Source organism: Zonotrichia albicollis, chromosome 2 (genome assembly GCF_047830755.1).
Source record: "Zonotrichia albicollis isolate bZonAlb1 chromosome 2, bZonAlb1.hap1, whole genome shotgun sequence".
NCBI lineage: Eukaryota > Metazoa > Chordata > Aves > Passeriformes > Passerellidae > Zonotrichia > Zonotrichia albicollis.
Window position 1 is genome coordinate 73,341,641 of NC_133820.1, and position 13,564 is coordinate 73,355,204.

Genomic DNA, 13,564 nt, shown 5'->3' on the forward strand with positions numbered 1-13,564 from the left:
ATTGCCAGCTTGGGGTTATAACACTAGTTATGCTTGGATTTGATTTGGTTACCATTTTTTTAAGAGAAATATCTTTAATCAGAAGGATGAAACTAGACTTTTTTAAATTTGGTTGGTTGTGTTTTGAAACAGACAAGATTAGTTAGAACTTGATGGCACCTGCTCAACAGAGATTACTCCACTCTAAAGGATTCAGGACAGCCACTTCAAGTCATGGCTTGTAATTCTTTTTGACTGTATGATGAATCCTAGGTATGAATCTGAAGTGTGCATTAATAGAATATATCTAATATAAATGAATCTGTCAGTCTCAGCAGAATAAACAGTAGACAAATCAGTAACCAGCCAACCCAAACAGCTAAAACCAGTACAGAAGCAAACATGGAAAGTGCTTCAATTGCTACTTAAGGAATTTCAGCAATCTCCCCACATTTTAGCTTTACAGCAAGACAGGGTTTTTTTTTCCTATGATATAAAATTTGGCATCCATTTGAAGTTTTGGGCTGGAAAAAAAAATAGCAAATTAGGAACAACCAAGCCAATACTTCTGTCCAATAACATATCCCAGTTTTTCTGAAGTCATGGACTTTTTGCTTGTATGGTATATACATAATAGACCATTGTATAGAGCATTTATCACTTACTATACACATATAGATAGAAAGAACAAGCTGTTGAGCATCAGATATAAAGTGCAAGAAAAAAATTATACAGAGAACAATACTGACATACATTGTTGAACTCAGAAAATTAAAGAAACTTTATCATTTAATTCCTATCTTGACTGGCCACATTAACTTTTTTAAGGTTATTAATATTATTATTATGCAAAACTGACTTTGACATTCAGAGTCTAGCATTCATTCTAGACAGTAAGTAACTTAAATGACCATATACTTTTACTAAAAAGGAAAAAAAAGGCTCTGAACTCATCCTAATCTACACCAGGTTTGGTACTCTATTTGGCTCAAGATAGTAAGATGTAACACATAGACATTGTGACAAGTGTCAACAAATCAAAAACATGCTCATTCCTTAAAATCAAGCTCGGATCTGTACTAGCCTGTTTCTCAACCAAAAAGACAAGTAAAAGAAACATTGAATTCATTTTAAAATGTCTTAGAATGAGACTTTCTCAAAATGCTCTATGGAAAAACTGACTTTGGTAAAAACAACAAAAGATCCAAGAGTTTACTTTTACTCTTCTCTCCAAATTAGATATCTGAACTTCAGACTTTAGCACCAAATTATATCCATCTGATGTACAAATCCATCCATGGTTTAGACTAAGATTTTTCAGCATTAAAATTTTGGTGAGTGTGAGTGGTTTTTTTTGTTGTTTTGTTTTTTAATCTGTAACATGGCCATAATGTTGGACCAAAGGCAGTTAAGTTTGAAAACTGGAAGCTACAAGTCTGCCTACAGACAGCTACCTAGATGGAATGTGCTGATAAGAACAGTAAGAGCAATATCCAATACGAGCAGTACCCAATATGACTGCTCTTACAAGCAGAACCACTTACAGGATAAATTCAGATGTGCTCTATAGTCATTACTTAAATATCAATATGTTATGTGCTAGACAAGTACCTGTCAAATATACTTGATTTCTCTTTGATCCAATTTCTGTAATTATCGACAAACTGTCCTTTCAGCTCTATTTTCTTCAATTTTGTTTTTATTTGCCAAATTGAACAAGTTTGGGATTTTTTTTTTGCTGCACTTACTTAGAGAAATAAACACTTACATATGAGGTAAAATTAATATAATCAATTTTATGACATCTGCTTCATAAAACCCGCAGTGCATATAAATATTAGAAGAATAGTACAATCTGCTTTAAAAAATAACAAAGAAGATCTTTTTCCTCCCATTATTCAACTTTCTCTTCAACAGAAGGACTACAGATATAAACTTTTTCCTGAGAGCACTAGTCATGAGCAACTGAGTCACTCTGGACTCCTCAAGCTTAATTAAAACACAGCCAGTATAGCAATGTTCTGTAGACTGACTATCTAACAAAGCTAACAGGCACTCACACCTGCACTGAAAACTTGCAAGAACAAGTCCTGCTGATTACAGTGAGATAGTTTAGCAGTTTACAAATAAACATTTACTATATCCTCGTTGAGTCAACACTCCTTTTGAATTAATACTGATAAACAATAGCTTAAACCATTCCACCTATAGCACCAAGAAAACCAAGACAAAGAAACACAGAATGCCAAAAGTTCTCAGATTCAGTATAATAGGCACTTAGTAACTAACACTTGAAACACTACACAATCTCTGTTTTCTATTACAATTCCACAAACCCTAAAAAACTTGCATAATGATTCTTAAGGATTTTAAAAGTACTACAATTTAAAAACATAATCAAAATTTAAATAAATAAAAATCCCACAAAAGATAGAAGAGCTTGGCAGAGGAATCAGTAAGTATAGTTTCAGGTTGTAATATTCAGATGATTCTTAAAAAGCAAGTTCCAATATGGTTTAGTACTCCACTAATGCACAAAACTGAAAAAAATAATCACAGCAGTCTTGAAAGCACAGATCAACTACATAAGCTAAGCTAAGAAGTGCATGCAATTCATGAATATGGTTCATTACCATGGTTACAAGCTTTCAGCACAGGCCGCTGTGTGGTTGGACTGAGATTTTGTGGTGTGTCTGCAAAAGCAAAGAAACAATGGAAATGAAACACCTGTTTGAAAGCTACCAGAGTATTTCAACATGACAAAGCAGAAGTTTAGGAATTTAACAATGACGAGTTAGGTATTTCTTGGAATAAATGACAGTTATATACCAGACTCAGACTCACTCATGGAGCAAGATAACTGTGATTTCCTCCATACAACTATTAAACCTAAAAAGTTAAAGTACATTTGGCTGTATTGAAAAGTCTTGTCATAATGATCTGGCTATAATAAGTTCACTATATTAATTCCCAGTCTTATTGACATAAGCAATAGTCTGAACATCACTGAAAATTCATTGTACTAACGAATGAAATCTGACAGTATCTAAATTCTAGAGCACTGAAGCCACAATGCTTTTAACTTTCTCTGGAAAATAAAATCTAAAATAGAATATTCACCTCTGGACCTTGGTGTCCTTTTCCTTCGGTCTCGAAAAGCTGCACCTGACTGCAAGGCCTCCAACAGGCTATCCATCACTCCAGTCTCCTCACCTTCTGCAAAGGAAAAAGAAAGAACCCTCTTGGTTACCATAGCAATATCAAAGCATAAAGAATAACATCAACAAAAACCAATAATAATGCATACCAGTATTATTATTAAAATAAATCATTTCAAACTTCGACCAGTACTTTAATATTTACAAATTGCTCTCTTGCAATTAACTACAACAGATTTGGTTTTCTAGAGACCGAACTAGACCAAATTCTATTCCACTCATCTCACATTCCTCTTCCTCTATATGGAGAGTCAAGCATAGTTTTAAGCAAAATGTCATTTAACTCATATTTTCATTTTAGTACCCTTCTACAACTGCAAATAATCAGTCTCATGTCAGCTTTCGAGAGCTGTCCTTTATATGATTTGTTACATTTGACAAAAGACCATTCAGTTATTGTGATAAAAAGTTAAAATTGTTTCTCAGCAGGGAGCAGAATGAACAGTATTGGACTGGATAGGATATAGTGATATCCATAGGTAGCTTTAATCAAAAGCCGTTTTCAGTTCACATTTAAAACCTCTGGCCAATAATAAATAATTGATGTAGTTCAGGAAAATTCTACTCATCAAATTATATGCTTATAATCCCTAATAATACACTCAGGTGCAGAATTACCCCCAAAAGAATTATGAATGTTACTCTGAGATGGTAACCAAATGCAAGTATTAAACACTCTCCTTTTACTTCCGTTAATAAACACATCAGAAAGTGTTCTATTTTTTAACCTTGTTACCCATTGTGTGTATGCATGGGAGGACAAAGAACAGAGCCCAGGGATTAACTATACAACAAAAAAACCTCCATGGAGGAATAAAGATTTCCATGATAGAAATCTCATTATACCCCTCTGGGCAAAACTCCCTAGGTCAACACACCTCGTGGATAGAGTCAGCAGTTTTCGCTAACAGTGAATATGCAAATCAGGATCTAAACCACGTGCTGCATATAACAAGATGCTGAGTACAGGGGGACAATCACTGCCCTGGTCCTGCTGGCCACACTATTGCTGACACAAACCAGGGTGCCAGTGGCCTTATTGGCCACCTGAGCACATACTGGCTCACTTTCAGCTGCTGTCAATCAACACCCCCAGGGCCTTTTCCACGGGGCAGCTTTCCAGCCACTCTGCCACCAGCCTGCAGGGGATTGCTGTGACCCACATTCAGGACCCACCAGTTGGCTTTGTTGAACCTCATACAGCTGGCCTCAGTCCACTGATCCAGTTTGTTCAGATCCTCCTGCAGAGCCTTTCTGTCCTCCAGCAATTCAACAGTTGTCACCCAGCTTGGTGTCATCTGCAAACTGACTGAGGGGGCACTCAATTCCCTCATCCAGATTGCTGAAAAATACTAAACAGGACAGGGCCTAACACTGAGCCCTGTGGAGGGCTACTCATGGCCAGCCATCAGCTGCATGTAACTCTACTCACCACCACTTTCTGGGCTCAGCCATCCAGCCAGCTTTTTATCCAGGAAACAGTAACCCTTAGTTCTTCTCCTTTCTCTATACTCTGCACTACCAGACTAGTTTTCAACCTTAGACAGAAGTGCTACATACAAAACCAAATAAGTGAAAATTAGCAAATAAATAATAATTTTGCCTAACATTTATATTTATGGCAGGTATAGAATAAACATGAAGACTGAAATATAGAATGTTTTCTATCTTTCTTTGTGTTTGCTATAACATGCTTTATTTACTACACTGGAGTTTGGTCTCTTATGACTAATGGACTATCACACCTATTAGTAGGGCTTGGAATACACCTTATAAAAAATCACTCAGACTATGTCTTTGGCTTCCTATTTTTTTTGTTCAAGTTTGGATTTTGTTTTGTTTTGGTTTTGTTTGTTTTGGTTTTGGTTTGGGGTTGGTTTTTTGTGGTGTCTTTTTTTCTTGTTGGTTTGGTAGGGCGTTTTTTGTTACTCCTTTTAACTTTCTCCATCTGATGTCAGGCAAGTCTATAAAAATTAATGTCTAGAGTGAATATAGTCAGTGAATATTTTCAAATCAACATGCCTGAAGAAATTTTGAGCCAAGACATTAGTTACATTAACAAACATGAAAAACAAATGCTGGAGGAAAGCTTATAAGCATTTTAGGTAATGGCAATTCAAACAATACTGAATAGTATCACAGTCACCAAAATGATACCATTCATGTCTATGGAAAAGAGTTAGTAAGTTTTATTTTAGGAAATAGGAATAACAGAAGAAAAATTTCAATGCTATTTCAGCATGTCATCTGTTTCCTCTTAAGCCTGTCCATGACTACTACAGATTTCATAGTAATTTCAAAAACTTAACAATTTTCAGTATAAAAAACCCTGATTACTATAAAAGGCTAATCAAATATTTTTTTAAAAAGAAGATTTAAAATAATGCAACAGAAATATTGCAAACCCACAACTTCTTGGAGTAAATCTGTAACATTTACATGCACTATCTGTTTTTCACACTTATCTGAAATATTCTGGTAGTAACAAAGTGGATTATAGATTAGTGCTTCCATTGACATGCAAAACAGTATTAGAAGAATAAATTGTAGAAGATTGAAACTTGAATGAAAAAACTCATCTAATAGCTGTTCTGTATACATGGATGTATTGAAACAAGCTAACCACTGTAAATAAAAGCACATACTTAACAATCTCTGCATGCAAAACATGTAGAAAGCATGGTTTTCAAACTTGTGTAACTTCAGTAGGCTCCAAATTCTGGTTTCTGATACCTATATAAGCAGCTGACTGTGACAACTGCTGCTAAGTTATGCAGGTAACTATCAGTACCCCCACTATTAATAATGTTGTCCAAGTGCCTATGATGGGAAGATTAGGAAATGAGAGTACCATGCAGTATGTGAGAAATCTTTTAAATTACCTTGGGAGAGCCGTATACAATGTTGCTACCATGCCAGTACAGGAGTCACAAATACTGTTCGATATTAACACTTCCTAAGGGGCCTTTAATGCGGCTTTCACAAGCTGCTGCAGATGACTGGCACCAGCCCCAACCAGCTTCCTAATTAGTCAAGTGCATCAATCTTTTGACACCACAGAACTAGGAATTCTGGTTGGCTTGCAGATAGTTACACAGTCCACAGTAATTCCTTTGAGAAAGATACCCTTTTATGATTTAAATGATCTCTTTTCCCTCAATTGCAGAATAGAAGATTTAAACACTTTTTAATATCATACCTAATTAAAACTCATACAACTGTCTTTTAAATACCATCTAAAGGAGAAGTAAACTTCCCAAAGTAGCCGGTGAGTCTTGCCCTTGACATTTCAGTGCCAAGTCAGATATAAACTACCTAATTTCATAATTACATCTTTAAAAATGTTAAGAATATTAAAGACCCTTCTCTTCTAGTGCAGTGAGTATCATTAGCTTTACATGTGCACCTATAATGTCTTATAATGATAGCAACAGATACTGCAGTTAGTAGTGACACCTGCATTTCATGTACTTATAAAGAACAAATTATATATACCATAATCCCAGAAGCAGTAGTCCACTGACATGATAGAATCACAAATACCATTAGCAATGCGGTTTTAAAAAAAGAGTGTTGTAACAATCTTTTTTTAGATGAAAAATGCTTTATTTTTACAGTTCCCTGAACCTGTCCAATAGAAAATAAACCACAGAACACCAGGACTCCAAAAGTTCATTTTACCAGGAGAAAACATAATAACATGCCTATTTCCTTTTTCACAGAATAAAAGCTTTATTCAGCTGCTCGTCTCACAAAGGAAAATACCAAGAAGTTTCAGAAAAGCAAACCATGGATTCTTTAGCATGGTTACTGTTGATGTTGCTTACTCAAGCTGTACACTTATGAGATTTAGCCACAGGAATCTTGACTATCATCTTCCACCTGTCTTTATTTATGGCATTGCAACTATGTGCAGTTTTTTGTTATACTGTAGGTAATGAAAAGGACCAGCTCCTAAAGCTAAACACTAAGTTTTGTGTGAAAGTAAAACCACACAACTTGGACAAACACTTACATTAAAAAGAGACCTTACAGATTCCATACCTGTTACAGAAGGAAAAGGATGCAAAACCTCAAGGGCTACTCTTGAAGTCAGCTGGATAGCTGAGTTTAATTATCTTTGTTTCATCTTTGACATAACTTCCTGGCAGCACTCAAACCTTCGTATATACTAACAACAAACTTGGAGTGCTGAGGGTATCGGATTTGTTTTCCTCATCTTAAGAATTAAATTCTCTCAATTCAGCAAATACCAGAATTGATGATTTTTTACTCTTGTTTGCTAGAATACACACTGTTTTTTTCTTTTCTCTTCAGCTCAGGACATAATTCAAGTTAGACATACTTCACCCAGTTTTTGACTGACTAAAATGCAAGCCCTTCACAGCCTACTTCAAGGTTTAGCTCCCTCCTGTCTTATGCATTTATGTACAAAAATTTCAGAGGCAAATGATTGCCAGCCTTGGGACAGTGACAGCTGAGATATTTACAGACTATTTGCACAAGGAAGGAAAAAAGAAAGTTATATCTCTTAACTTTATTATTGTTATACCTTTACTTTAAAGACATCATGAGAAGTCCTTTATATTTGCTTTTACAAGTTAAGAACTGATTTTGATTAATGCAGGCTACAAAGCATTGCTCACCTGACTAAAGGCCTCCATCTGTATTTGAAGTAACATTCTCTGAACAAAATCACAAGAGGAAAGCTTTAGGCATGCATTTTTTGAATGAGTTAGGCTCCAGGAAGCAAACAGCAGATCCCAGGGAGAAAAATAATTGAAGCCATCAGTGCAGCAGTGGGCTCCAATGTTTTGGATGTGGGGTCCATCTTTTCAGTCTCAGAGTGTAAGGCAGCCAGATTTTGTGCAGTATTCATAGTGCTGATGTGAACAATCTCTAGATTTTTCAGCCATATATATGATCAGGGTAGAAGACTTTTTGAAGGCTTTTACATTGTAAACGTAAACATATAAAGCAAACTTAATGTTTCAATGTAACATTGAAACATTTCGGTTGTCATTTAAAAATGACTACCTAAACTCTGAGCCTTCATTCCAATGAAATTCAGATACAATTTTATAAAGGATTTGTGGGTGGATGATAAGAGCAACTTTGTCAAGAAAATGCATGGGATATGTAGACTTCAACTTGAACTTTTTATAAGGCTTTAAATTTTTTCTGGTAAAGCCGTAGCAGCAAGCAGGTAATCTTCATTGACAGGTGAGTTAAGGAATACATGACTATCAGTCTGACTTTCAATAACAGTGCACAAACTAGAGCAATGACACAGAACACAGGGGTTCCTTTGACACTGATAAAATTTTGGAAGAACCTTGTTACAATACAGTAAGAAAAAGAAAATTTCCAGTGTACAGTTAAAAGCAGAAACCGGTGCCAAGTGTGCCTTGAATGGACTGGCTGAAAGGACAGCTCCTTTTAGATTTAGAAGTATTAAATGAAACTTAAGAAAAGTATCATTATTTGCAGTGACTTCAGGTGAAGGACACATAACAGCCCCTCCAAAAGCAAAACACATGCACACACATACCTCACATTTCAAATCAACACTTTAGTACAGTATCAGAAGAGTTACATTTGTTACTTATGCCCAACACAAAGTAGAAAGCCTTTGATAGTGCTTCAGAGCCCTTGGCAAGTGTAATCTAAAAAAGTATGATTTCTCCTAATGACTGATGCACCTATTCCATAAATTGAGCTGAGAAGAGTGGGTTTCACGCCATCTTGTTTGCTCCTGATAAACTGGCCCATTGTTGAGCTGTCCTAGAGTGCTTTTATGATTTAGAAATAGATACATTTTGACTCTAATCATAATAACAAAGAGGGCTCCAAGCTCCAGAGAGCTTAAAACAAGTTAAATTCAAATAAACTCCACTCTTCATGAAGTCTGAAAGACAGCTGTCCCTTTCAAATCAGCTGTTGTAATTAAGGTTGATACTTAACACAAATTTAATTTGAGATTGCTCATATGACAAATCAAAAGGTAAGCTGTGGTAAGAGGTGGCTCTTTACGACATACAAAAATAGTTCAGCGGTGTAAGGTACCAATTCTTGTATCTCAGCTGAATTACAATTTCTCATTTAAATAATAGAACTGAGAGTGAAATCATCTTAATATTGAGCATTTTAATAAAAATGTTAATAAAACATTTCTGATGTTCATTGTGAGTCTGTAAGTCCCTTCTTTCTATGACAACAGAAAAAAAACCACTGTAAACTCACACTGAGTTTTCCATGGAGATTATCCAGTTTTATTTATATTGGTGCCAGATACAGTAGAATGACTTTCAAAGCAAGTGTTTCTGAAAGACATCTAGGTAAACTGGACTTATAAAAGAATTAACAGAAAGCTAAGCCTTTGAAATTGTGTACTCCAGGACTTGATACTGGGGATAATATTTATTATATGTTTGTTCATGACGTGAATGATGGAATAGAGTGCAGTCTGATCAAGTTTGCATATTGTGCAAAATTCAAAATAATGGCTGACCCATTCAGAAGACCCTTGAAAAGCTTGACACATAAGCATCCTAATGAACTCCAACAAAAGACCTGCATGTGATGAGGTGAAACCTCATCCAGGAGCACTGATCAGGGGCTAACTAGCTGGAAAGCATCTTTAAAAAAAATAATTGGGGACTCTGGTGGACAACATACTGATCATGGGTATTGTGGCTCTGTGGCAAAGATGAGCAAAGAAAAGCATTGCCAGCAGGTCACAAGAGGGCATCCTCCCCTCTTCTCAGCACTGGTGAGACACATCTGCAGTGTAGAGCCCAGCTCTGGCACCCCTGTACAATGGAGACACAAACATATCCAAGCAAAGTCAAGGGCCACGAAGATGCTAAAGATATTAGAGCATCTCTCACATGAGAACACACTGAGAGAGCTAGGGCTGCTCAGCCTGAAAGGAGGAAGCTCAGAGGGATCTTAATATATATAAACACCTGTGGGGAACAGTGTGGGGTGTAAAGGGGACTGCACCACTCATCTTAGAGATGCCCAGAGAGGACAGAAGACAATGAGCACAAACTGATTACAAAGAGGTTACCTTTTCACTAAGTCCACTGAATTTTGCGTACACACCTACTCTCTCACCAATTCAACAATACAGGATAGTCTAGAAATGCATTCTATATTGCATTACCTGATAATGTTTTTAATAGCCATTTAAAAGTCTCAATCTTTTTATAGCCCTTTTCCATTCGCTACGAATGCTGTACCTTTCAATGGGGAAAAAAGCCTGCTAAACTGAGAACAATGTTAAGTTTCTTTTAGTTTTATTTAACCACTTATAACCAAAACAGATCGGCCTTATGCACTCATATTATCTACAGCTATGACTTGAAAGGACAGCTAATAGCAAGAACTGTTGATTCTATTGATTACAGATGAAGAAGTCAGTCAACATGTTTTACTATTAAGGAGTTTCCCATTTTCCTTACACATGACAACTCCAATGACACTGACAAGAATACAACCAATCTGCTTTCCAGATTAGCCAAAAACTGGTATTTTCACTAGTTTTGTTTCACAGGGGGGAAAAAATACAAACATCTATTATTGAAACGAATCTATTACAATTTCATGTAGAAAGCAGAAAGAACATAGGAGCATTATTAATTGAACATAGCTTCTTAAAAGAATATATGGAGCTGGACATAATACACCTGTGTAGGTATGTGTGAACATCTTCTTTCTTGGTTACTGTGTGCCTCTGAATAAGCTTATTGAGACCAGTACTGTTTCCATTTAAATTTATAAACAGGCAATAAATTAGCAAATATACACATTGATTGCTCATACTGAAAGTTGTGCTACAGAGATGAGGGGTTCAAGAAAATTTTCAGGTTAAATATTTTTTCAAGGGTGGAGTGATAAAGTTCAGACTGGACTGAGTGACTGAGCTTACTCTAAGGAAAATTTCTGAGCAGCTTTGGGTGGGAAAGACCCTTTGGTCTTGGGCTGGGTAGGTGTAAATGCCTAAGAATACCCAGAAAATTCAGATCAACTGCTCACCTACCCCTGCATCCTTTGTGCACTAGTAGCCAGTAGCAAACATTGATACAAAGGACAGGATAAATATATAATTACATTTCTAGAATGGTCTCTTGGTCTCCAGCTGTTCATGATTCAAAGACTTTGTATTTGATTTTAGTAGTCTTCAATAGGGAGAAGCTGCCAGAGAAATCAAGTCACTTTTGTCAGCAAGCTTCAGAGCAAGAATATTTTGGTATGCAGTAACAAGGCTGTACTTCTGTACAACCATTGAGGTATTGCTGAGTGAAGATAAGCGTCCTAGCAAACAGCATAGTAATAGAAGCAGCAGCAGACTCAGTTTGAAGGAAGAGTCAGAGACATGACCTTCCATCAGCTAGCTTTCCAGCAATTACAGAGCAGGTTCTTGGCTCTTTTACAACCTTGAACTGAGGAAAGTAAAAATAAAGCATATCCTCCAATGCTTTAGTAAGGATATTTATTCCTCCCTTCCTCTGCAACTTGAGAAAAGAAACTTTTTATGATACAGAAAAAAACCTGAAAGAATAAAAGCATCATATAGCAGGAGTGAGACTCTAGAGGACTCTGATGTCTACTTCCTTACAGAGGAGATGTGAGGAAGTATTTGGATTAGGAAATGCCTACTCAAATCAAAACCTACTATCTGTACAAACATCAGACCTGTTAGAGCTCTTAATCCCAAAGATGTCTCCAGAGATTGTAATTGTTTTTCATGGTAATGCCATTTTAAGTTTGCAGCATTGTTTACACATTTGTTGAGAAATTTTACCGCTATAACATAAATGGCAAGCCTTATGAGAATATTCATCTACAGACATTTCTTTATTGACCCTTAATTTTTTTCAACAGTTCTGTTTGTTCTAATTATTTTTCTGTCTTCCAAATACAGCTGTTATTTATTTTCCCTTGGGCTTTGTGTAAACCTCAGTTTCACAAATGCTTTTCAGCTGCTATCTCCAAAGATTCCACTTCTAAGTAAAATTTTCAGAAGGAAAATAATTGTTTCTTCTAAACAACTTGCTCTTTTGGAGCTTCTACATAATACAGACTAACAGCAGTTGCTGCATTCTGAGCCCATGGGCCACAAATAAGTGCATGAACCTCCACATTCCAGAAGACTTAACACCTTTGACATCTTGTTAGAGCACAAGCTGTGACTATTAGTTGTTGATTAGATTAATATACATTCAGATCAGTTCAATTTTTTTGCACTAAAACCATCAAATTCTGTGAACAGATAAGGTTTTGCTGTATCTCATCTTTTGCTGTGGCTTCTGCAGATGTTTTACATCAGATGTATCACATTGAGTCTCTTAGATTTTTTTTTGATTAAACATACCTGTATTTTATCGTTCTCTTGAACCTTTTTCAAGCATGTATGTGCCAATTATTCTTGAGGGAACATCTGGATGTCCTTGCTAATTTACCCAGATTTATGCTTTACTGTCAAAACAATGCAATTGTAGCTGAAAAATAACCTCCATACTTAGGGAAGTATCAAGCGATAACTCCTTTCTGGTAGATTTGTGGCCAATCTACCACAATCTATCTGTCACATCTCCTTCCTCATAAGTATGTTCTTCTTTTTGTTCTTTTTTCTTTTTGTAAACAGACATTATGCAAAAATTAGATCTACTCTACCAACTGTCCAGTAAATATTAACATGAGTAAATACTGAGTAAGCAACTCTGAAAGGTCTCAGAGTTCTTTCTGCTTCTGCCACTGTAACTTAACATAAGAGGAAGAGCTTACACTCCTCACAGTTATGGAAAAGAGTTATTTCCCACTGGCTTCCTAATAAAAGTGATTCTTAAGAATGAATTCAAATAACAGAAAGTGACCTCAGGAATCCTCTTGGTGAAGAGGGCCTAATTTGAGGATAAGTGGAGGCAATCAGGGAACAAGAGGAAAAAGTTACCAGCACCAGGGAGGAACCAACTTGAGTGGAGCACTTGAAATTCTGAAAGGGGAAACTACCTGGAGAAAATAACTTACACCAAATGTTTGTAGGATATTAGGACTTCTTCTTATATATCATTGTCAGATCTTATATCCCCTTTATAACTAAATTTACTAATTTAGTTGAATGAAACATACTCCTAAATTCCCAAAAGCTAGTACTACACATACTATTGTCCAAAAATCTGTATTTTTTCAGGATATTATCCCAGTAGAAATTCTGAAAAAACAAATTGTCATCGTATGCTACAAACTAATGATGTCATTTCAATGACTTTGCAGTCCTTCACTCCCCTCAGAGGAAAGGAGTACTCCTGAGGAGTATTGAAACTCTTACTCTAGTGAGAACAAATTAATAAAATGGATGC

At 36.0% G+C, this 13,564-nt stretch overlaps 1 protein-coding gene across 3 annotated transcripts in view; it reads right to left on the reverse strand.

The window, feature by feature from the left end:
• Positions 1 to 13,564, reverse strand: part of DIAPH3 (diaphanous related formin 3) — a 202,356-nt gene that overhangs the window by 53,627 nt on the left and 135,165 nt on the right. For all 3 annotated transcript variants that reach the window (XM_074535503.1, XM_074535502.1, XM_074535501.1), the window contains 2 exons: positions 3,100 to 3,195; positions 2,613 to 2,672 (listed from right to left, as the gene is read on the reverse strand). In XM_074535503.1, coding sequence (XP_074391604.1) covers positions 2,613 to 2,672; positions 3,100 to 3,195 — 156 coding nt within the window. The remainder of the gene's footprint in view (positions 1 to 2,612; positions 2,673 to 3,099; positions 3,196 to 13,564) is intronic.